Source organism: Crinia signifera, chromosome 4 (genome assembly GCF_055691185.1).
Source record: "Crinia signifera chromosome 4, ASM5569118v1, whole genome shotgun sequence".
Classification (NCBI taxonomy): domain Eukaryota; kingdom Metazoa; phylum Chordata; class Amphibia; order Anura; family Myobatrachidae; genus Crinia; species Crinia signifera.
The window spans coordinates 218,589,809-218,615,257 of record NC_139220.1 but is presented as its reverse complement, the minus strand read 5'-3'; the positions used below and the strand labels follow the sequence as shown (position 1 = coordinate 218,615,257).

At 43.5% G+C, this 25,449-nt stretch overlaps 1 protein-coding gene across 1 annotated transcript in view; it reads right to left on the bottom strand.

Moving 5' to 3' along the window:
- Positions 1–25,449, bottom strand: part of LRRC49 (leucine rich repeat containing 49) — a 121,712-nt gene that overhangs the window by 37,803 nt on the left and 58,460 nt on the right. The window contains exon 11 of the mRNA XM_083183801.1: positions 7,511–7,594. Within this exon, the coding sequence (XP_083039927.1) occupies positions 7,511–7,594 (84 nt within the window). The remainder of the gene's footprint in view (positions 1–7,510; positions 7,595–25,449) is intronic.

Genomic DNA, 25,449 nt, shown 5'->3' with positions numbered 1-25,449 from the left:
GAAACCAACCGGCCATCGTTTCTCAATTGCCGCATTCGTCATTCACATAATTTCCCATGTGATAATAACACGCTGCTGGTTTTTTGTCTCCTCTTTCCACTACCTATCTGATATTTTATTAAAATATCCTATTAGTAGTAATACTGGTCTATTTCTACCATTCTCTGCAACTTGGATGAGAATTTTTTCTACCTGTAGTCTGAGCTATGCTGCATACTAAGTCCCATTCGTCAAGAGACACAAACTCTGCTGCGTGTGCTCTATTTATACTTAAGGATACTTTATGCCCTATGACATAAATGCTATGCTATTTCTCTGTCTATATATTGTCACAGCTAAGATTCCAACTGGACACTAGTATAGATAAGAAGCGTTCTTTATTCACATAACCTTCCCCTGATATTTATGACATTAAGCGCAACGGAATATGCTGCGCTATATATGAAGCAGTTAATAATTGAATAAATAAATGAATGCTATTCTCTATGGGCAGTATTCAATGAGAAAATTCTCCGTGTTTTATGGAGAATTTTTGCTTTTTTCGCCTTGGGACGGAGCATTTTGCTCTCCAAAAGCGAGCAACCCTATTCAATGTGAAATATTCTCCGTCTTTCTAAGTGATTTTCTCCGTGTCTCTCCGTGTAGCAATTCTCCATCTTTTGATGGGGAGCTGGAATGTGAACTTTTAAACTAAAAGGTTTTTTTTTTTAATTTTGGTGTCAAAAAATCAGGTTTTTTTTTTCTCTGAAGGGGCATGTTATTTTTATTCATGTGCTTATAGCACATGAATATATATTTAATTAAAAAAAAATATATTTTTTTACATTTTTTTTTTTTACACAGTGCAGCCAGCAGGGGTCCGGAGCGCTCGAGCCGCTCATTAGATATTCATATATTCACTGCACCCGATCGTTAATATGCACGATCGGGTGCAGTGAATACTGGGTCCCCCGCTGGCTATAGGGGGGGGCAGCCTGTGCTGCCTGGGTCCTGGGGAGCCCCCCTCCCCACCACATTCCTCTGGAGCAGCCAGGGAGACTTTAATCTCTCTGGCTGCTTCCGTCCCCCGGCTCCCTGAAAGCTCCCTGCCGCGGACGCTCGTCCGCTGCAGGGGTTAAGACTCGCCGCGAGTGGCGGCGAGCATCAGCCACATTGAATAGTGGATAAAGTGCCGTGACGGAGAATCTCCAAACATGGAGAATCTCCGCAAAAACACGGAGAGTGCATGGAGAGTGAAATAAAACGCTCTCCATGCAAGGAGAATTTTCTCATTGAATACTGCCCTATGTATGCACTGTCCTGGCGATGCAATCCACTGGGCATTGGTATTTAATTGACACATTCTTTATTCACATAAGTTCCCACATGACCTTAAGATGCTATAGTCAAAATAATCTCTGTAAAGCCCCGTACACACGGGGGAGATATATTGCTGAGCAATATATTGCTCAGTTTCTCCTTTTCATCAGTGACCAGAGATGGTCGCTGATGAAAGGGAACCTTTGCCGGCGGTGCCGCAGAGGTAATCAGCTTGCTCCTGTGACCATCGATTAGAACGGGGCTGAAAACGGGAGCGCGCACCGGGTGATTTATCGCCGGGGCACACTCCCATCACTGGCAATATGGTCGCCAGCGACCATATTTCCAGTGATTTCAGCCCCTATCGCCCCTGTGTGTACACAGCTTTAAGGATGACAATTGGTTGTTCAGGCAGACAGCAGCTTTTTACTTTTTACCTAAGGCAGAATAAACAACAAAGGGGCAGATTTATTAAGCTCGGTGAAGTGATAAAGTGTCTGTTTTTTATCACCCGCCAATCAGCTCCTTACTATGAAGTTACAGGCTTGGTTTAAAACATGACATGTAGGAGCTGATTGGCCGGTGATCAGAACCAGACACTGGCCCTTATTCTGAATCGGACGGTACGGCCCGCGTGCGGCCGTACCGCCGATGTTTTTAGTCTGCACATGCGCAGAGGTCAATCTGCGCATGTGCAGCCCCATTCGCCGCAGACGTATTTCGTCCGCCGCAAAGGGGGCGTATAGGGGCGTGAGGGGCTTCATACCCTCATTTCCCTATGTATACGCCCCGCGTTTCATGGGCGTTCCCATGCAAACGCGGGGCGTATGCATGCTAATCAGGGTATGACGCCACTGATGGGGGCGGAAAGCTGACGTCGCCGGATGTCAGCTCTCAGCCCCCATACAAGCTATCACACGGACGATTGTCCGTGTGGTCTCAGCTTGCGGGAGCTGCTGTGGCGTGCGGCCCTGCCTTCGATGGTCGACGACCATCGAATGCAGGGGGCAGCTCCCACCATGGTGGAGGCGTACGCCCCACCATTTTCATGCGGATCGCCAGCCGTCCGTGTACGGACGGCCGTGGCGATCCGTCTCGTGGGCGGGGATTGGTTTGTGCGGCCGGAGCACCGTGTGCGGCTCCGGCCGCACCAACCAGAATAAAGGCCACTATCACTTCACCGTGCTTAATAAATCTATCCCATAGTGTAGTCGCGAGTCCATTGCAAAAACCACTGCAAAAGGGATCTACTGACTGTCGGAATCCTGACTATCGGGAGGTCATCCGGCACCCATCTAAAAGCCTTAAGTTCCAGTAAAATACATAACGATTTGGAAAACTGAGGATTAGTTAGAAAATAAGTTTGGCCACACAAGGAAAACATTTCATGCACCAGTTGTGACAAAGCAATATGGGTAACTGGTAGGGATGTGAATCATTAAAGGGTTTATTATTACAATGAGCATTAGCAGACCACAAACCATGTTTGATTTCAACCAAAGCATGCCCTTATTCTAAGCACCCAACTTTTCCTGTTTAAATTGGAAACCTTTTCAAGCGAATCTGGAATTTCTTTAGAATGTGGGCTCCATATAGTAAGTGTGATTTCCAGGGGAAGGGACGAGTAATAATCATTAAGGATAAATGGCAACCTTACTAAAAATTCTACCTACTTGTAATAAAACAAAGTAAACCAAGTTGAATGTATGCATTTTAATTACATAAATGTACTGCTTTTTCATAATGTCCATAACAACAGATATTTGAATTAAGTACATAGCAAAGCACAGGTGGCATTCGAGTACATCTGCAGTTGTACTTTCAAATATCTGGTAATTGGCTATAAAGGGCATCTGCATTGCAAAATAAATATCAGCAGTTATGAAGTCACAAAAGTACATTAATCAGGTAAGTCCTGTTACAGAAGTACTTTTTTCCTTAAATGACAACGCGCTACACAGGAGTGTTTAATGATATTTAATAGTGTATGAACACTGCCTTTGTGGGGATTTTTCTATTCGCCTCAGCATTACACACAGTTTATTTATATTAAAGTCATATATTGTGTTTACTTGATCTTTGCCTTAGTGATTGAATACTAAATGAAATGGATACCAGAGTGCTGATTACATTATAACACCATTCTGTGTTGGGGAAGCAGGAGAGTGGATTTCAATATAAGACTCTCAAAAGATATTGTGGCAATTGGTATGAGTTTCTGACTATTGGATAAAAAGGGGACATTTATTGCTGGTAGATACATTGTCCTGGGATATAGATCTTGTAGCTCCTAAAGATGACCATGAAGCGCCCATCACTGCTGGCTGGCTGTTTAATTGGTTGAGCAAATACAGAAGTGTGAAAGCTAAAATAATTGGGAATACAGAGGGGAAGAGAGAGCAACCGCACAGGTGCCTGACTAAGATTCTGTAGTCTAATACGAGGGGAGAAAAGATCTATCTCAATATGGCAAGGTGTCGCCAACGAAACAAATATAGTTCAGAGGAAGTTAAGAGAAAATATAATAAAATGCTGCATATAATCAGTGAAATGACAATTAAGCATAACCTTCATTAATGAATTAAACTGTATTGGAAGTAACTTATTCAAGTATCAAAATATGAAACCATACAGAGTAAGTAAGATTTGTGATATATGTATATTTAGTATTCCAGGTTCTCTGATCATTTTTATATAAAACAGTTTTCAAAGATAAAGTACATAAATGTTATCCAGGTAAAGGACACGTTAATACTGGATTGAGAAGGACAACAGATAAACAATTAGCAGAGAATTGGAGATAAACTCAAAATTTGTTATCTTTCATATTACAACTTGCACACAATAGGTTCCCTTACCTCAATGTAACAAGGAGTGTAAAACAGAAGAGATTGTTTTAGCATGGTCTCACTAACCAACATGTGACTTGTGCCTATTATAGGTATCTCACTAGTAGTCTGGTCTTTATTGATAATATTAATTGTAGAGGTACAGTATACGCTAGTATGTTTCCAACTATTAGGACTGTGTTGGTAAAATATACTAGTCACACACTGACTGTATTCCCTGAAGATGAAATACTAAGGTCACGTGCATATTGAGTAATTCATATATATCCAGAAGTTAACAAATGATATGCATCATGCACATACAGCATAACAAAAACGGAAGTAGAGTGCAAAGGTTATGCTTTGTTTATCTATGCATTCCACAAAAACTAGTTGGTCATAGCAGATGTTTTCAGCCGGAGTGAACCGTGCATAGAACATTGTGTACATTAGTGGGAGGACGCCACCTCTTCTCATCAGTTGAACCTAGTATCTGAGGTAGAAATGAAGTTTCTCTCAAGAATTAGTTATACTGGACCTTACATAGAGTTGTACCTTAATTTGTTGTGGATTGCCAGCTATTCGGAGTTGAGCACAGAGTTGCTCAGAGTTGAGTATACGCGGAGATGGTGCTGATGAAGGTGCATGCTTACATTGAAATGCATTAAGGGCCTGATTGAGAGTTCATTGCTAATTAGAGAATTTGCAAATAAAGCGATTATAGATTGCACATGCGCACCATCACATTGCAAATGCATGAGGGTGAATGGCGAAAGAAAATTTGCATGGATCGTAAACGCATTGTGGCCACAGTTTGATTGACAGGAAGCCAGAATTTGGCGGTGGACACCTGTTGTTTTCTGGGTGTGTCTGAAAAAACGCAAATGTACCCAAGCATTTTAAAGGAGGGTTTGTGATCTCAGGACCGGTCTCAGTCAGCCTGTTTCAGTCACAGATTTGTGAAATGACTGCAAAATCCTTTGGTTTAGGAATTGCGTTTTTATTTGCGAGTTGATGCCGGTTAGAGATCCATTCACAATTCACTCGCACATTTACACAGGCAGGTTTAGTTCTGTCTTGGCGGGGCTATCTACTTGCAATCATCTGCAGATTAACAATCAGGTGTGAATCAGGCCCAAAGAGTGATTGTTACTGAAAATAGCTGCAATTATCTAGATGGGCTGCTCTGTATTCCACAAATAAGGAAATATTATCTTTGCTTACTTATAATAATCAGGATCGGGGGCTACTAGTACAAGTCTACAGACTGCCGACATTGCCATTAAGAGATTGTGGAGAGCCAGGCTGATAACAGAACTTCTACTTACTAAGCCTTGGAGAGAGACAAAGTGAGAGAGAAACTACCAGCCTATCAGCTCCTAACCACCATGTTAAAGACTGTTTAAAAAATGACAGGTGCTAGTTGAGTGGTACAGTATCGCTCTCCGCTTCATCTCTCTCTAGGCTAAACCTGGGTAGACTCTGAGCGATATGACCGGCATATTGCATACATGGCACAGTGTGTAGCCCAATAAATTCACTCCTGCGGTTGCATGCGACGATATCAGGATTGATGTGCGGCACATTAAATGTTACAATATCGCTAGAGACCTAATGCATGCTAAGTAAGGACAGAACAGTGATATTATTCCGTCCTCCATTGTTAACATCATGCCAGCATGCACCGGCAATCCCCTCTGGCGTGGACTCGTTAGTATGCCAGGAACAAATCTCCACCATTCCAGTGTGTACCCAGCTTTAGTAAAGACCATTAAATATTTTAATTGCATACTACTAATAATATCCTCAATCCCTATGAATTGATATGATTTTCTTTTGTGATTAGGCAGCTGTATTGCATAGATGTTATTATATATACAGTAGTCCTCTTAAGTCCTGCCTTTTACCACATGACTGACCCTAAGAATTGCATATAAACCCAATCTAATTAAAACATTTTTGGCCTGGGGTGCCGTGAAAACATTCATATACTCTACGGTGCAGTGATTCAAAAATGATTGGGAACCCCTGGCCTATAGGATGCAAAGATCCATCTAGCTTCAGACCACATATAGGATTGAATGGACAATGATAGAGATAATTGTTACTGTCACAATTGATGATTAGGGGGAATGAGACAAATGTGAAAACAGAAGATCCACACAAATCTGACCACCAATGCCCCTCTGAATCTAGCCCATTATTTGGATAATCTTCCACCAATATGTATGCGCCACAAAATATGATTTATTTAGTTAATTACTTTAATAAGTTATCTTACACCTATTAAAGTGATTATCTTTTTGCTCTACAATGAACAAAAGAAAAATGCTCAATTTATTTTTTTAATCCATGGTCTATAATAAAGTTAAGATTGCCTATACTACTTTCAGACCGCAAATGCCGTGTCGCACACGGGATTAGGACACGGGTCCCATCCCCAGAGCAACACGGCAATGCGGTCTGAAAGTTCCGCACACCGACACGGCATATTGCCGAGTCGGTGACGTCACATGGGGCGGTGCTGGGCTGCGGCGCGTCATCGGGGGCTCGGGAGGAGGCAGTACTTGGAGCTGACAGTGCTGCCTCCTCCATACTGTGAACGGGACACGGGTCGCTCGACCCAGGCACCCGTTCACACCGCAGTTGACACGGGTCATAGCCGTGTTCAACCCTGGTCATTACCAGGGTTGAATAGCCGTGTTGCTCGACCCGTGGTGCCCTTTTCAGACCGCACCGTGACCCGTGTTTAGGCCCCGCGAACACGGCAATATGCCGTGTTCGGAGTGCGGTCTGAAAGCGGTATAAATGACAGAACATGCTTTCACATATAATCATGCCTATATTTTCCCAAACTTGTACCATACGTGCCTACAGTATCTCCGAAATGCAGTCCCCATCATCCCTCAACAAAATACATGCAGTTATGTGTAACTTCCTTAAATAAGCATAATTTACACAGTTGGCATAAATGCTCAAAAAGATTATAGATTCATAATGTCTTAAAACAAGTACCATAGAAATGATCATTATAGGAGTGGTTCACAATCAATGCACCAAAGAACAGAAATAGGAACTCATGTGTGGAACATGTTAAGGCTATGCTGCATTCTACCTAAACTTTGGGAGCATATTATATTTGATCTAAAAGTAGAGGTTTTGCCCTAACTAAATGATAAAAAAAAAGGAAGTCAATAGTAAAACGGTGTATTTGTCACTAACATTACCTAACAAAATGGGCAGACTGCCAAAAAAGTGAGTGTCATATGATGCAACTGTAGACAAGTTTTTTCCTGATAACGGTTTACAGGTGGGCTGAGTAGTTGAAACTTGATGAGTGAAATCTTCAGTTTGCCATGAAATACTTTCATGACAGTGATTACCTTTAGTAAAGCTTGCTTATGGCTTTCGCGCTTCCGCTCTTCTTCTTTTCTTGCTAGAACAGATGCAGTACGTCTTTCTTCTTCCTATAGAGTAAATACAGAGAGAGTTTTAAATTATGATGCAATAAATATTCAACAGCATATTTTGTGGCATGGAAGATCTGTCCATTTATGTTTTCCTAATCTACGGTACTATTGCTTTTTAAATTTAAACTACAACTCTGGACATATAGCAACTGTGACGCGGTTTGCTGGTGAATGATTTAATGCATTCAGAAAGAAGGTAAACGTTAAAGAAATGTTATCGTTCACCATAACAGAAGTCAAAGCCCTGATAAAATACAATGTTCAGCTGTAAAAAAAGAAATGTAAAAAAGGTAATAAAAAGTGGTTGTAAATACAGAATTGGTGAATAATAAAATCAATATTGCAGAAGCAAACTCCAGGTGACATCTCCTCCATCATGAATCGGCATGCCGCAAACGCATTATGCTTGAGAAGCACTTAACAAGCATATAATAAAGATTCTTCCCATGACATCATTTGAGACAACTTAAATAATACAAAACTGCAGTTAAAAATGTGAGAAATAATTTATGAGGTGCTGTTAGATCGTTTTACAGTTTCAAAACAATATAATATTTAATTGTGTTAGATTTTGTTAGTTTTGAGAATTACAATCTTCTGTATGGTTTTCTTTTCAATACATATAGGGGTTGATTCAGGTTGTTTTGCATAGCACATTTGATTTGCTAAAGGACAAAACCATGCTGCACTGCAGGTGGGCAGATAACATGTACAGAGAGCGTTAGACGTTAAGTTATTTTGTTTCTGTGCAGTGTAAATACTGCCTGCTTTATTTACACTGAAATATAGAGATCAGTTTGAAGCAGTGGTCGAAGTGGCACTTCTCCACTGACCCTGAAGTGTTATTTTTTTAAATGAATAAAATTGTGCAGAGTGCTCCGCATCCCACTAGCCTGAGGAGTGTGAGAGGGAGCTGCTGTGGACCCTGTGCTGGGGTGCAGCAAAAGAAGATCCAGCTGGGAAGAAAGTGAAGCGCCAGGGAGAGGGAGCTGCTGTGGACCCTGCACTGGGGTGCAGCATGAGAAAACCCAATGCTGGGAAGAATGTCCTGCACCAGCATGCGGGAGCTGCTGGGGACACTGCGCTGTGGTGCATGAAGCTTCCCCTACCCCTCTCCTTCCCGTCCTTCTCTTCTCTGCTCTCCCTTCTCCACCCCTCCTCCTCACCTGTTCCTTCTCTGCTCCGCCTCACCCCCTTTCCTTCTCTCCATCTCTCCCTTCTCAACTCCTCCTCACCTCTGCTCCCCCTTTCCTCTGCTTCCCTACCTCCTCCTCTCTCCCTCACTCTGTGTATAAATGGTATATGGCCTGGTACACTGACTTAAGGACACGCCCTTTTGAGTAGCTACACCCTCTTTTTCCGGAACGTGCACATAGCTACATCCATTGCTTTTCCATACCCCCACTGGTTTGCAGTACATCCCCATCTAAATCTACCTCTCTCTGCACAGGTTACATCAGCCCCACCTGCAGTGCAACATGGTTTTGTCCATTAGCAAACCAAAAGTGCTTTACAAACCAACATGAATCACCCCCTTAGTGCATAAAATGTACTAAACTATACTGTATTTAACATTTTGCTTTAAAAATGTTTCCCATTTCAGACTTCAGATGCTTATCTGTGGCCTGTTGGGATTTTTAAGGCCCTGTTTATACTCTGTTTATATTTGTATGGCATCATCTTTTAAATAGTATAATATGGGTTTTTACTATACAATTTTTTATTTTATTTACATGAAATTGCATTCCAAAAACATGCAACAAAAAAAGTTCAACCCTGTGTCTTGACTATATTTGTTGACATTTAGCATTTAATACATTATTGTTATCTGAATGTGTGACCAATGACCAATATTGGACCTTATTTTGGTTCATTCTTTCTGACAAAATCCTTCTTAGATGGGCAAAACCATGTGCACTGCAGGTGGGGCAGATATAACATGTGCAGAGAGAATTAGATTTGGGTGGGGTTTTACTTCAAAGTGAGATCTATATTGCAGTGTAAAAATAAAGCAGTCAGTATTTTCCCTGCACAGAAACAAAATTACTCACCCAAATCTAATTCTCTCTGCACATGTCACATCTGCCCCCCCTGCAGTGCACATGGTTTTGTCCATCTAAGAAGGATTTTGTCAGAAAGAATGAACCAAAATAAGGCCCATAGTGAAAATATATATTTTCACTATATTTATTACCAGTTTCTTATATAGCGCACACATATTCCGCAGCGCTTTACAGAGAATATTTGAGCATTCACATCAGTCCCTGCCCCAGTGGAGCTTACAATCTATATTCCCTACCACATGTACAGACAATCTAGGGTTAATTTGTTAGGAGCCAATTAGCCTACTAGTATATTTTTGGATTGCGGGAGGAAACCGGAGTACCCGGAGGAAACCCACGCAAGTTCGGGGGAGAATTTACCAACTCCGCACAGTTAGGGCCATGGTGGGAATTGAACCCATGACCTCAGTGCTGCGAGGCAGTAATGCTAACCATTACACCATCCATACTGCCCCAAACTGTGTTGGTCTTTGCGGTTACCAGTTGTGATTTATCAATTCAGGTCTTGTTTACAATGCTTTATAATTATACACTTTTGTAATGACTATCCAATTTGCATCTGAATACTGAAATTAAATGCACCCTGCAGAAACAGTGACTTCAGAAATGGAAGCAATATTTGACAACAAATAAAATTCAGTGCAGTTGTGTTACAGCTCTTTACTGCCACCTAGTGTTAAACTACAAACAATATCCAAGGCCTGTAAAATGAACAGTAACATACTGCTGTAATACTGGAAGTCTTAAGGTGCATACATATGGCGCAATTTGAGCTTGTGATTTTGACTATATATTTAACCCCTTCATGACAGAGCCAGTTTGTGCCTTCATGACAGAGCCCTTTTTTTCAAATCTGACATGTCTCACTTAAGTGGGGATAACTTTTTTTTGCTTTTACTTATCCCAGTGATTTTGAGATTGTTTTTTCGTGACACATTGTACTTCAAGTTAGTGGTAAATTTGGGTCGATACAGTCTGTGTTTTTTTGTGAAAAATACCAAAATATCGTGAAAAAATGGAAAATTTAGCAATATGCAAAATGTCACATTTTCTGCTTGTGAGACAAATAATCATACCACTCAAAATAGTTAATAACTAACAAAGACCATATGTCTACTTTATGTAGCAATCATTATTTCAACTTCCTTTTCATTTTTTTGGACACTAGGAGGCTTCAAATATGACTAGCAAATTCTCAAATTTTCAAGAAAATTTCAAACACTGATTTTTTTAGGGACCAGTTCAGTTCTGATGTGACTTTGAGGGACTTGTATGTGAGACACCCCCATAAATGATGCCATTTCAAAAACTGCACCCCTCACAGTATTCAAAACAGCAGTTTGGAAGTTTGTTAACCCTTTAGGTGTTTCACAGGAATTAAAACAAAGTGTAGGTGAAATTTCAAAATTTCTTTTTTTTTGCAGAGTTTCAATTTTAATACATTTTTCTAACGAATACAGTAGATTTTACTAGAGAAATGTGACTAAAAATTGATTCCCCCAATTCTTTTGTTTTCAAAAATATCCTATATGTGGCCCTAGTGTGCACGTTGACCAAACCACAGGCTTCATAATAGAAGGAGCACCTACTTGATTTTGGAGCCTCCTTTTTATGAGATTTTTTTTTAGGCACCATGTAGGTTTCTAGGCACCATAAGTGCTAAAAGTTAGGAACCTCCCCCACAAGTCACCCCATTTTGCAATCTACACCCCTCAGGGAATTCATCTAGGGGTATAGTGTACATTTCAAACCCCCAGGGGTTTCACCAATTTTGGTACAACTGGGATGTGAAAATGGAAAATTACATTTTTTTACACAAACATGCAGTTCTGGCTCAAAATTTTTCATTTTCACAAGGAATGAAGGAGACAAAGCACCCCAAAATCTGTGCCCCAATTTCTCCCGAGTACGGCAATGCCTCACATGTGACCAAAAAATACCAGTTGGGCGCATGGCAGGACTCAGAAGGGAAGGAGTGATTTTTGGATTTGGCAGCACAGATTTTGGTGGAATGAATGGTGGGTGCCATGTTGCATTATCAAGACTCCCAAAGCACCAATACAGTGGAACCCCCCCACAAGTCACCCCATTTTGCAAACTACACCCCTCAGGGAATTCATCTAGGGGTATAGTGTACATTTCAAACCCCCAGGGGTTTCACCAATTTTGATACAACTGGGCAGTGAAAATGAAAAATTACATTTTTTTACACAAAAATGCAGTTCTGGCTCAAAATTTTTCATTTTCACAAGGAATGAAGGAGACAAAGCACCCCAAAATCTGTGCCCCAATTTCTCCCGAGTACGGCAATGCCTCACATGTGACCAAAAAATACCAGTTGGGCGCATGGCAGGACTCAGAAGGGAAGGAGTGATTTTTGGATTTGGCAGCACAGATTTTGGTGGAATGAATAGTGGGTGCCATGTTGCATTAGCAAGACTCCCAAAGCACCAATACAGTGGAACCCCCCCACAAGTCACCCCATTTTGCAAAGTACACCCCTCAGGGAATTCATCTAGGGGTATAGTGTACATTTCAAACCCCCAGGGGTTTCACCAATTTTGATACAACTGGGCAGTGAAAATGAAAAATTACAATTTTTTACACAAAAATGCAGTTCTGGCTCAAAATTTTTCATTTTCACAAGGAATGAAGGAGACAAAGCACCCCAAAATCTGTGCCCCAATTTCTCCCGAGTACGGCAATGCCTCACATGTGACCAAAAAATACCAGTTGGGCGCATGGCAGGACTCAGAAGGGAAGGAGTGATTTTTGGATTTGGCAGCACAGATTTTGGTGGAATGAATGGTGGGTGCCATGTTGCATTATCAAGACTCCCAAAGCACCAATACAGTGGAACCCCCCCACAAGTCACCCCATTTTGCAAACTACACCCCTCAGGGAATTCATCTAGGGGTATAGTGTACATTTCAAACCCCCAGGGGTTTCACCAATTTTGGTACAACTGGGCAGTGAAAATGAAAAATTACATTTTTTTACACAAAAATGCAGTTCTGGCTCAAAATTTTTCATTTTCACAAGGAATGAAGGAGACAAAGCACCCCAAAATCTGTGCCCCAATTTCTCCCGAGTACGGCAATGCCTCACATGTGACCAAAAAATACCAGTTGGGCGCATGGCAGGACTCAGAAGGGAAGGAGTGATTTTTGGATTTTGCAGCACAGATTTTGGTGGAATAAATGGTGGGTGCTATGTTGCACCAATACAGTGGAACCCCCCCACAAGTCACCCCATTTTGCAAAGTACACCCCTCAGGGAATTCATCTAGGGGTATAGTGTACATTTCAAACCCCCAGGGGTTTCACCAATTTTGATACAACTGGGCAGTGAAAATGAAAAATTACATTTTTTTACACAAAAATGCAGTTCTGGCTCAAAATTTTTCATTTTCACAAGGAATGAAGGAGACAAAGCACCCCAAAATCTGTGCCCCAATTTCTCCCGAGTACGGCAATGCCTCACATGTGACCAAAAAATACCAGTTGGGCGCATGGCAGGACTCAGAAGGGAAGGAGTGATTTTTGGATTTGGCAGCACAGATTTTGGTGGAATGAATAGTGGGTGCCATGTTGCATTAGCAAGACTCCCAAAGCACCAATACAGTGGAACCCCCCCACAAGTCACCCCATTTTGCAAAGTACACCCCTCAGGGAATTCATCTAGGGGTATAGTGTACATTTCAAACCCCCAGGGGTTTCACCAATTTTGATACAACTGGGCAGTGAAAATGAAAAATTACATTTTTTTGCACAAAAATGCAGTTCTGGCTCAAAATTTTTCATTTTCACAAGGAATGAAGGAGACAAAGCACCCCAAAATCTGTGCCCCAATTTCTCCCGAGTACGGCAATGCCTCACATGTGACCAAAAAATACCAGTTGGGCGCATGGCAGGACTCAGAAGGGAAGGAGTGATTTTTGGATTTGGCAGCACAGATTTTGGTGGAATGAATGGTGGGTGCCATGTTGCATTATCAAGACTCCCAAAGCACCAATACAGTGGAACCCCCCCACAAGTCACCCCATTTTGCAAAGTACACCCCTCAGGGAATTCATCTAGGGGTATAGTGTACATTTCAAACCCCCAGGGGTTTCACCAATTTTGGTACAACTGGGCAGTGAAAATGAAAAATTACATTTTTTTACACAAAAATGCAGTTCTGGCTCAAAATTTTTCATTTTCACAAGGAATGAAGGAGACAAAGCACCCCAAAATCTGTGCCCCAATTTCTCCCGAGTACGGCAATGCCTCACATGTGACCAAAAAATACCAGTTGGGCGCATGGCAGGACTCAGAAGGGAAGGAGTGATTTTTGGATTTTGCAGCACAGATTTTGGTGGAATACATGGTGGGTGCTATGTTGCACCAATACAGTGGAACCCCCCCACAAGTCACCCCATTTTGCAAAGTACACCCCTCAGGGAATTCATCTAGGGGTATAGTGTACATTTCAAACCCCCAGGGGTTTCACCAATTTTGATACAACTGGGCAGTGAAAATGAAAAATTACATTTTTTTACACAAAAATGCAGTTCTGGCTCAAAATTTTTCATTTTCACAAGGAATGAAGGAGACAAAGCACCACAAAATCTGTGCCCCCATTTCTCCCGAGTACGGCAATGCCTCACATGTGACCAAAAAATACCAGTGGGGCGCATAGCAGGACTCAGAAGGGAAGGAGTGATTTTTGGATTTGGCAGCACAGATTTTGGTGGAATGAATGGTGGGTGCTATGTTGCATTGCCAATACAGTGGAACCCCCCCACAAGTGACCCCATTTTGCAAACTACACCCCTCAGGGAATTCATCTAGGGGTATAGTGTACATTTCAAACCCCCAGGGGTTTCACCAATTTTGGTACAACTGGGCTGTGAAAATGAAAAATTACATTTTTTTACACAAAAATGTACTTCTGGCTCAAAATTTTTCATTTTCACAAGGAATGAAGGAGACAAAGCACCCCAAAATCTGTGCCCCCATTTCTCCCGAGTACGGCAATGCCTCACATGTGACCAAAAAATACCAGTGGGGCGCATAGCAGGACTCAGAAGGGAAGGAGTGATTTTTGGATTTGGCAGCACAGATTTTGGTGGAATGAATGGTGGGTGCTATGTTGCATTGCCAATACAGTGGAACCCCCCCACAAGTGACCCCATTTTGCAAAGTACACCCCTCAGGGAATTCATCTAGGGGTATAGTGTACATTTCAAACCCCCAGGGGTTTCACCAATTTTGGTACAACTGGGCTGTGAAAATGAAAAATTACATTTTTTTACACAAAAATGTACTTCTGGCTCAAAATTTTTCATTTTCACAAGGAATGAAGGAGACAAAGCACCCCAAAATATGTGCCCCCATTTCTCCAGAGTACGGCAATGCCTCACATGAGAACAAAAAATACCAGTTGGGTGCATGGCAGGACTCAGAAGGGAAGGAGTAATTTTTGGATTTTGCAGCTCAGATTCTGGTGGAATGAATGGTGGGTGCTATGTGGCATTAGCAAGACCCCCGATGGACGGTGAAATGATGAACCTAATAATCCATCGATGTGTGGTATATTTTGAAACACTCCTTTATACATAGGCCGGGTTTGTCGGGGCAAGTTTCACAGTGGAAAATAGTTTCCTTTCTTATTCCCTTTTTATAGCAAACTTTGCACCTTTTTTGTGTCCTGCCCTTTCTTGCAGTGGAGGGGATTTCGTTGGGAAAATGCTGCCCTGGTACAATACGGGGGCCAGTACTAGAAGTACTGGGGCCCTCTGCCTGCTGGTTCCCAAATATTAGGCCCTTTATGACTTCCTCTTGAAAGTGCATAAATGTCCCCCTCTGGCCGGTAGAACGGAATAGCACGTAAGCGTTATACAGTGCCATCTGGATGATATACACAGCCAGCTTCTTGTACCAGATATTTGTTTTCCGCAGGGCACTGTACGGCTTCAGTACCTGATCTGAAAGATCCACTCCGCCCATGTACTTATTGTAATCTAGGATACAATTTGGTTTTGAGGTGTGGGTACTGGTACCTCGTACAGGGATGGAGGTGGTACTGTCTCCATGAATTGTTGTCAGTATAAGGACATCCCTCTTGTCCTTATATTTGACCAACAACATATTTTCGGTGCATATTCCCCTGCTTTCACCCCTTCTCATTACTTGGGCAATGTGCGTTTTGGGGAGGCCTCTTTGGTTCTTGCGCACAGTACCGCAAGCTGCTGTACCTCTTGAACCAAGGGCCTTAAACAGGGGGATGCTGGTGTAAAAGTTATCCACATAGAGGTGATAAACCTTATCCAGGAAGGGGTGCATTAAATCCCAGACAATTTTGCCACTAACACCTACGAGGGAGGGGGGGCATTCTGGCGGTTCAATTCTTGAATCCTTCCCTTCATATACCCTAAACTTGTGGGTGTACCCTGTGGTGCTTTCACACAGCTTATACATTTTTATGCCATACCTTGCCCTCTTACTGGGAAGGTACTGGCGGAATTTAACCCTTCCTTTAAAATGTATAAGGGACTCGTCGATGCTAATACATTTATCAGGGATGTACAGCTCTGCAAATTTGGCACTGAAATGATCAATGACCGGCCTGACTTTGAATAGCCTGTCAAAGGTGGGATCATCTCTGGGTGGGCACTGTGCATTATCGGTGTAATGTATAAATTTATGGATTGCCTCAAAACGAGTCCGAGTCATGGCCATACGGTAAAATGGGGTGCTGTACAGAACATCTGTACTCCAATATTGCCTAATTTGTGGCTTTTTTACTATGCCCATATGAAACACCAGACCCCAAAACGTCATCATCTCTACTGCATCTACAGGGGTCCACCTAGCAAATGATGACGTGGGGTTTTGAGCAATAAACTGCTGGGCATATAAATTAGTTTGGTCCACCATTAAATTTATAAAATCATCAGAGAAAAATAATTTGAAAAAGTCAATTTCTCTGAGACCTGTGGAATCAAATTGGATTCCTGGCATGGCCAAAAACTCAGGAACCTGGGGCTCAAAATTGTCTGGTGGTGGGGTCCATACGAGATCAATTATTGGGGGGGGGGTCTCAGCTGCTCTACGGGGGCGTCTTTGAGGGGGTCCCTCATCACCAGAGGAGGAAGAGGAGCTTAAGACGAATCCTTCAAATTCCCCGCTTGCCTCACTGGCTGTGTCAGAATCAGAAGCAAGCATGGCATATGCCTCCTCCACTGAATACATTCTTCTGGATGACTGGGATGACATTTGGGATGACATTTGGGATGACATTTTTATTTTTGTGTTACTGGTAGTGAAATGTTTCAACACGTGTATAGTGTAGGGGGGGGGGTACAAACTTTATTTCAACCCGGGGGGTATGTAGTGTGTTGTGTGTATGTAGTGCAGAAAAAAAAAATACTTTATACAAAAAAAAAAAATTGAAGGGGTTAAAAAAAAAAAAATTGAAGGGGTTAAAAAAAAAAAAAATTGAAGGGGTTAAAAAAACAAAAAAAAAGGTCCTGCGCCAAAAATTGAGCACAGATGTTGGTCAGTAACGTCTGTCACTGAACAGCGCTCAAAGGCAACAGGAATTTGATAAAAAAAAAAAAAAATAGATCAACCCTGTGCCGAAAAAGCTGATCAGTGATGTACGTCACTGATCAGCGCACAGTGGCCACAGGACACCCACAAAATCACAGTGTGTGTAAAAAAAAATTAAAAAAAGACCACACAGCACCCACAAAAAAAAAAAAAAGGTGATCAGTGATGCGACACTGATTACCAGTGAGGGGCAGCAGGTGCACAACCTTTGGTGCAACTGGCAGCAACTGACAGGTATATATAAAAAAAAAAAAACCTCTGCGCCCCCAAAAAGTTGCTGATCACCTCAGATATAGTGATCAGCACAAAAGGCGGGGGTAGCAGACACAAAATATACACTCTCTGTCACTATCTCTCTCTATCTCTCATTATCTATCACTATCTATCACTATCTATCACTATCTATCACTATCTATCACACTGCAGCAGCAGCACTGACAGTTATATGTATAAAAAAAAACCTGCACCCCCAAAAAGGGGGGGTAGCAGACTCAAAATATACACTCTCTATCACTCTCTGTCACTATCTCTCTCTATCTCTCTATCTCTCACTATCTATCACTATCTATCACTATGACACTGCAGCAGCAGCACTGACAGTTATATATATAGAAAAAAAACCTGCACCCCCAAAAAGGGGGGGTAGCAGACACAAATCTCTCTATCTCTCACTATCTATCACTATCTATCACTATCTCTCACTATCTATCACTATGACACTGCAGCAGCAGCGACAGTTATTTATATATAAAAAACCCCTGCACCCCCAAAAAGGGGGGGTAGCAGACACAAAATATAGCTCTCTCTGTCACTATCTCTCTATCTCTCTCTATCTCTCTCTCTCTATCTCTCTATCTCTCTATCACACTGCAGCAGCAGCAGGAAGTCTCAGGAAGTCAGATCCAGGAAGCGTCCAGCACGCTACAAGCAGTGATCAAGTGATCAGGTAAGGTATTTGCAAGGATCAGGTAAGTATGAGCAAGGATCAGGTCAGTATCACGGCAGATAGGCACGGTGACCGCTCTGCACGCTACTCCAGACCGGAATGGCGTCTGCAGCGCAGTCACCGGTAGTTTAAATGTCGCGCCTTGGCTGTGATTGGTCCGTGGGTCCCACGGACCAATCACAGCCTTGGGGGCAGGTGGGGTGAGGGTGGGGTGAGGTGTCATCGTCACCGATGACCCCCTCATGCCCCCTGACGCCCGGCGGTGATTGACACCTGTGTTACCAAGCGTCTGATTCGCTGGTAACACAGGAAAACGCTGTGAATGGCTGTTCACACTGAACAGCCAATCACAGCGATCGCCGACGGGGGGGCGGCATCGCAGCCCCCCCTGGGCATGCAGGGACATGTCTGCTGTCAGGGACAGCAGACATCGTCCCTCTGTCACTGCGTCTCGAGACGCAGTGACAGTTTAAAGTCATGACGTATATATACGTCATGTGTCGGGAAGTACTTCCCGGCCATGACGTATATATACGTCAAATGTCGTGAAGGGGTTAAAAGCAGAAGAAAAGTTAGCAAAAATCGCACAGTGTGTATACAGCTTGCAATGCCGATGCGCACCCCCGTGGGATCAGCATTGCAAGAAAAAATAGACTGTGCAGGCAGTTCAATTTTGACTATACTCTGTAAGGTATAGTTAGGGTTACCACCTAGTCCCTTTAATTCCGGACACATATTAATTACACAGGTTCTGTGGCTGGCTGACTTCAAGACTCCACTTCACCTGATTTTAAACTGCCACAGAACCTGTGTAATTAACATGTGTCCGGAATTAAAGGGACTAGGTTGTAACCCTAGGTATAGTGCTCTAGTATAGTAAAAATCGTCCATAGCCAAAATCTTAAGTAAATATATTCAAAATTTCAAGCAAATATTGTCAAGATTGCATAGTTCTGGGCTCCGGGGAGTTCAAGGAAAATCGCAGAGTCAAAATCAGACATAGAAAAAAAATCTCACCATGTGTAAGCACCTTCATCAATAAACATTGTGGGCCTGCAAGTTCAGCAGGCATCCGACAAAGCGGCCAAACTCGGGTTGCATTACATCCTGCCCAATATGTCAGTTTTCTACTGCTGTATTAAGGAGTACTTTGCTAATGGTCCAGGTCTTACTGTTACTAAATTACCTGAAAACATTCTTAATGCTGAAATAACACGTACAGTATTGAAGATGTTTTCCCAAAATTGTGTAAATTTGTGCGTGAATTACAAAAACATCGCTATCCAATATCCCGTCGCACATCCATACGCAATTCCCGAACCATCAAATGATTTTTACAGACTGTCCAAATCTAACTCTGACCCTTCCACAATTCTGCAACCTAAGGCCCCCATACATTAGGCCGACTTGTCCTAGGGACAAGTCGGACCCAATTTACCTGCGAGCCGCCCGGCAGCTCCCCGGGAGGCTCACATACAATTTGGCACTTGATGTGCCATTTTTTACATGGGATAAATCGCATGCGATTTATCCCATGTTAAAAAAACCCGGGGAGCTGCAGGGCGGTGAGGAGTAGTGGGGGCGGGCAGCGGCAGTAGTGGGGGCGGGCAGCGGCGGCTGCGGTGGTGGGGGCGGCCAGCGGTGGTGGTGGGGGCGGCCAGCGGTGGTGGGGGCGGGCGGCAGGTGCGGTGAGCACTGCTGACCTGGCCGGGCAGTGTACTTACTTACATAGCAGCAGCGGGGACGGGCAGCGCAGTGGCGGCTATTATATTTTGAAAATACTTGTCAAATGACCGGCCGCTCTCTGATTGGCCGGAGAGCTCTCAGCCAATCAGAGAGCGGCCGGTCATTTGACAAGTATTTTAAAAATATAATAGCCGCCACTGCGCTGCCCGTCCCCGCTGCTGCTATGTGTAAGTACACTGCCCTGCCAGGTCAGCAGCGCTCACCGCACCCGCCGCCCGCCCCCACCATCGCTGGCCGCTGCCCGCACGCACCACCGCCCGGCCAGGTCAGTCAGCCGGTGCTCAGGGACCCGCTGCCCGCCCGGTGTCTGCATGCATATGCCTGTCAGGTGGCAGGCATATGCATACAGGGAGGTCGGACGTGATCGTATGTACAGACCGTCCGACCTCCCTGATCCCGTCCGATGCGCACGGGACCGCGCATCGGATCGGATCAGATATCACACACATACGATTTTGGGCCGATTTCATCCGATTATCGGCACCAAGTGCCGAAATCGGATGAAATCGGACCAAAATCGCATAGTGTATGGGGGCCTTTAGACAGGCTGATCGAGGCCAGAGCTGATGTCACACAACCTCCATTACAGCACCTGGGCATGCCTGCATCTTTTTGGACACACCCAGAAAATGGCAGGTATTCACCCCGAAACACCAAACTCCTGTCAAATTGTGAGGGGATTGTGATTAAATATTTGTATCACTATCTTGGCTTGTGCATGGGCCCCATGATCCATACGCATGCACAGTAATTCGATAAACAGACTGCAAATTTGCACATCAGGGAACAACTCTGAATCAGGCCCTATAGTATATGTGATGAAGAACAAAGGCAGCAAAAATTAGCAACACTTTGTGCTGATATAATGATACATTGGCCGAACATAAACCACTGTCATGAAAGATTTGCATGACAAAATTTAGAACAAACTATCTCAAGGTTACAGTTTTCCCTTTTCTGAGGGCGACCACCTATTTATTGGAAACTGACCAATATAAAAGTATAAATATCTTCAATGTGGAAACATGTGGGGGACTGTTGGCCAGGGTGGCAGATTCCCATACTGTATAGATTCAGGCCTGCCACTCTGCATGGAAGAAACTCTAGAAAGTAGGGCGATACGCTAAGCCAGGGGTGGGGAACCTTTTTTGTGCCAAGGGCCGTTTGTATGGGGAAAAAATCCTTCGGGGGCCATATGTAAAAATGTCTCATGGTGCGTACACACGGGTGCAATTTCAGCACATATCGCTGGGAATATGGTTGCTGAGCGACCATATTGCCAGTGATTTGTGTGTGCTGTCGGCGATGAATCGCCGGGTGCGCACTCCCGTGTGCAGCCCCTGATGGTCGCTGGTCGCAGGAGCTTGATCCTGCGATCAGCTATTTCCCTGCCTCTTCCCCCGGCAGAGTCTCCTGATTATCAGCGACCATCTCTGGTCGCTGATGAACAGGAGAGACACTCAGCAATATATTGCTCAGCAATATATTGCTAGCAATATATTGCTGAGCAATATATCTCCCCCGTGTGTACGGGGCTTTACAAATTGTCCTGCTGCAGCAATCCCACGCTTCGGCGGCTCCCGTTGAATAGGACTGACAGTCTCCAGATGCTGTTGATTAAGAGGAACCTTGCGAGAACTACCGACCTCTCGAGAGAATTCCCCTCTACTTGACTCCCGGCAAAACCACCTGGTGGGTAGGAGGGCCACTCAGACGGCTCTGGGGGCCGCATTAGGCCCCAGGGCCTGAGGTTCCCCACCCCTGCGCTAAGCCTATAGAGGTGTACACACAGTGCGATTCGTTCTGGATAGAATTGCACGGCAAGGAAAATGCATTCCATTTAAACTATATAGTACAGATCTGTTACTATTTTTCTATAAAGCTGTGTACACACAGGGGCGATATATTGCTCAGTGTCTCCTTTTCATCAGCGACCAGAGATGGTCGCTGATGAAAGGGAACCTCCGACAGGGGAGTCACAGAGGGAATCAGCTGGTTGCAGGAGTTGCTGGTTATCATGTAGTGTTCTAGATTGGTTACTAGCATTGCTCAGTGTGCTGAGGGAAAAAATGTCTTGTTTTACTTAACCAGTATTTAACCCCTCCCTCATGCACCTGGGAAATGCTACTGAACTAATTGAGCATCTACCACTATCTGTATGTTGGTTGCAGGAGCAAGCTCCTGCGACCAGTGATCATAAGGGGGCCAAAAAACGGGAGCGCGCACCCGTACACACCTTTAGATTTTCAATTGGGATTGAATTGAAAGCATTCAATTTCCATTCAATTTAAATTCTGCTTATATAAGCAAAATCTAATAGAAATATACACCACATCGAACCAGGGCTTAAGTAATAAAGGAGGGAGAGATAAAGTACCAGGCAATCAGCTCTTAACTGTAATTTCTCAAACACAGCCTGTAACATTACAGTTTATCTCTTGCCACATTACCACACAAATCGCAATTCTGCCTCTTATACTCAACATGCTTTAACACCCCCATATAGAGGTCCGACTTGTCCGAGGAACAAGTCGGACTTGATTTCCCTTCAACTTTGCCGACAGCTACCCGGGAGGGCTACATATTATTTGGCACTTGATTTGCCATTTTATACATGCAATGAATCGATTTGCGATATATCACATGTAATATTACTCCTGGGGAGCTGCCAGTGGGGAACAGACTGCGGTAGCGGCGGGCATTCAAAACACCCATCTGATGCGCATGGGAACGTGCATTGTTTTGGAATGGGTGTAAAAAAAGGGCCGATTTGCACGATTTTCATCAGATATATCGGTCCGAAGCGGATGAAAACCGGCCAAATCGGATCTGTGTATGGGCAATGGAACAGTCAGTAGCTGAGGTAAAAGCACTGGAATTAACCAGTGCATTTCACAACAAGTAGTCTCCGGGCCCAGACTATTTCGGCAGTGATATACAGTATGAAGCTTGTTACCCAAAACATCTACCCACATCTAACGGGCCCTTTATACAGACAATGTCCATATATACCTATCCTCACATCACTTGAAATGGCCCCTTTTAGAGCATCATGGTCATGGACTTTGCTATTTAGCTGCGCTATAATGCTAATCCTAACTACCTAGTACACCATAAGTAGACTAAGGCCGATATCCTAGATGTGATCATTTTTATCTGGGAAAAAAAAAAAACTTATAGCGACTTTAGCCAGAAGGTCATTATTTTGCTGTCCAATTACAGCCCTTTTTTATTACAGATCATGCTTTGGATGCATATACGATGAGAAGAGCTGGATAGTTGGATAGCCCACAACTAATCTATTAGCAGTGGTAAATTACAGCTGGTAATACCGGCCATGCAAAACAGAGGGGAAAAATACACCATCTAGGGTTAAAACACAGGTCAAATACAAGTGACCCTCTCCATTCATTATTATGCTTTATATGCTACATCATCATGTACAGTATGTTATATAAATTATTTTGTTACAAAAATACCAATCCTACTGTAAGTACACTATCAACAAAGTCAATAGGAAAGCTGAAAAAAGTAGCAAAGTGAGAAAAAAAATGCAGTAAAAAAAGGCAAATGACCGGTCCGATATGAGTGACCTGCACCAAGCATCATTATGCTTTAGCCACAACTTTATACAAATTCCCTTGTGAAAGTACCCCTTATCCTGTACATAGTACGGTACTGGCATTATTCAGAGAGGTGTGCAAACCCGCTGGTTTGTATAACTCGTTGTTGTATTATCTAGGAGACCACAGTCAGTAACCCTGAGGTTACTCAGATTTGTCCTATCAGCTCCATAGCCTACAGCAGGATGTCCATGAATAGAATGCAGACCAATGGAAGAAGGTGGCCTGGTCTGACAAAAAGCATTTTCTTTTACATCATGTGAACAGTGTGTGCATTGTTTACTTGGGGAAGAGATGGCACCATTATGCACTATGGGAAGAGGGCAAGCTGGTGAAGGGAGTGTGATGCTGGTAAACCATGGGTCCTTGCATTCATGTGGCTGTTACTTTGACTGTAACACTTACTGTACCTAAACATTGCTGCAGACAAGGTATACCCTTCATGGCAATGATATTCCTGAATAGTAAAGGCAGGAAAATGCAAACCGTCCAATTGCTCAGGAATGGTTTGAGGCAGAAGACAAAGAATTCAAGGTGTACACTTAGCACCCATATTCCCCAGATTTCCATCCAACTGAGCATTTGTGGGTTGAGATTAAAAGTTCATCTTCATTTCATAAGGTTTTTCAGGGGACCCGATTTTATTTTTATGTGATGTAATGTAATGTTTGAAGTCATTACCTATTGTGGTTGTGTAAAGACCCCATAAACTAGGGCGATCCATACGCAATTTGGACTTTTTTCATGTCATTGCAGCAATCAATCATATGAAAAGCATCCACATTGCATGCGATTGACAGCAGGTCCAATGTGCGGTCCAATGCGCATCGCACCGGCTGCAGAAGCAATATGTTGGATTGCGGCCGAGCCGGGCAGCGATCGCATGCAATATATTGCATGTAAAAAGGGCCACATGCGATCCTGCTGCCAGTGATTGTCCTGGGTGGCTCAAGGAGTGATCACGGTCGATTTCTGAGGGAAGAAGTCACCCTTGTGTTTGCCTAGCTTTAGCGTTATTTAGAGATTCAGTAAAATAAGCATTTTGATCCTATATTTATGGAATCAGATTTTCCACGGTAACGTATACCATACCTCGTTTCAGACACCATATCCCTACTCAAATAAAAAAACTAATTAACTCATTTTTGAGAGATAAAGTCAGTTAAACAACACTACAAGAATCAAATCTGTGCCTCTATAACATCCAAGTATCTGTTTTGCACTAAATCGTCATATGCACTTCAGGACAACCTCCTCTCTTGCCTAAGAAACACCCCTGGGAACAGGGGCTGGCTGGCAACTTTCAGCCTGGAGGGCAACACAACCAGGTGGCCTCTGCTATAGCCGTTGTTCCGCCTCCCTCCCATAGTATTATTGTTCCTGATGCTGCACTTATTCTATCATATGGTGCTGTTACATGTAGCATACAGCAACATATTCTGTAGGGTACTAATATATATAACCAATAGATAAAAAGAGTCAGGCCAGTGTATGTATGTGTCTTGACAAACCCTGAATGGGGGTAGTAAAAGCTATTGCTGGGTGTGGTGAACCTACAAGTGTCACAAGTATATCTATAAATATGATGCTACAGTTACCTCTCCACTACCTCTGCTCTGCTCTGCTCTGCTGTTCATCCTGCAGTTCCCAGCTCCTGTGCTGGGGATAACAGGGGCTGAGTCCAGCCAGAGGATAGCCACTTGGAGGAGGCTGACTTGCACTACTGCCGCACGTGCCGCGCAGCAGGCTGAGGCTCCGAGGATCGCGGCTCTGCTCTCCCCAGGGACATGTGACAGGTTCCTTACTCGCTGCTGCTGCTCCCGGAAGCTGCCACATCTCACCATACAGGGCTGACTATCTTCTCTCTGGCCGGGAGCAG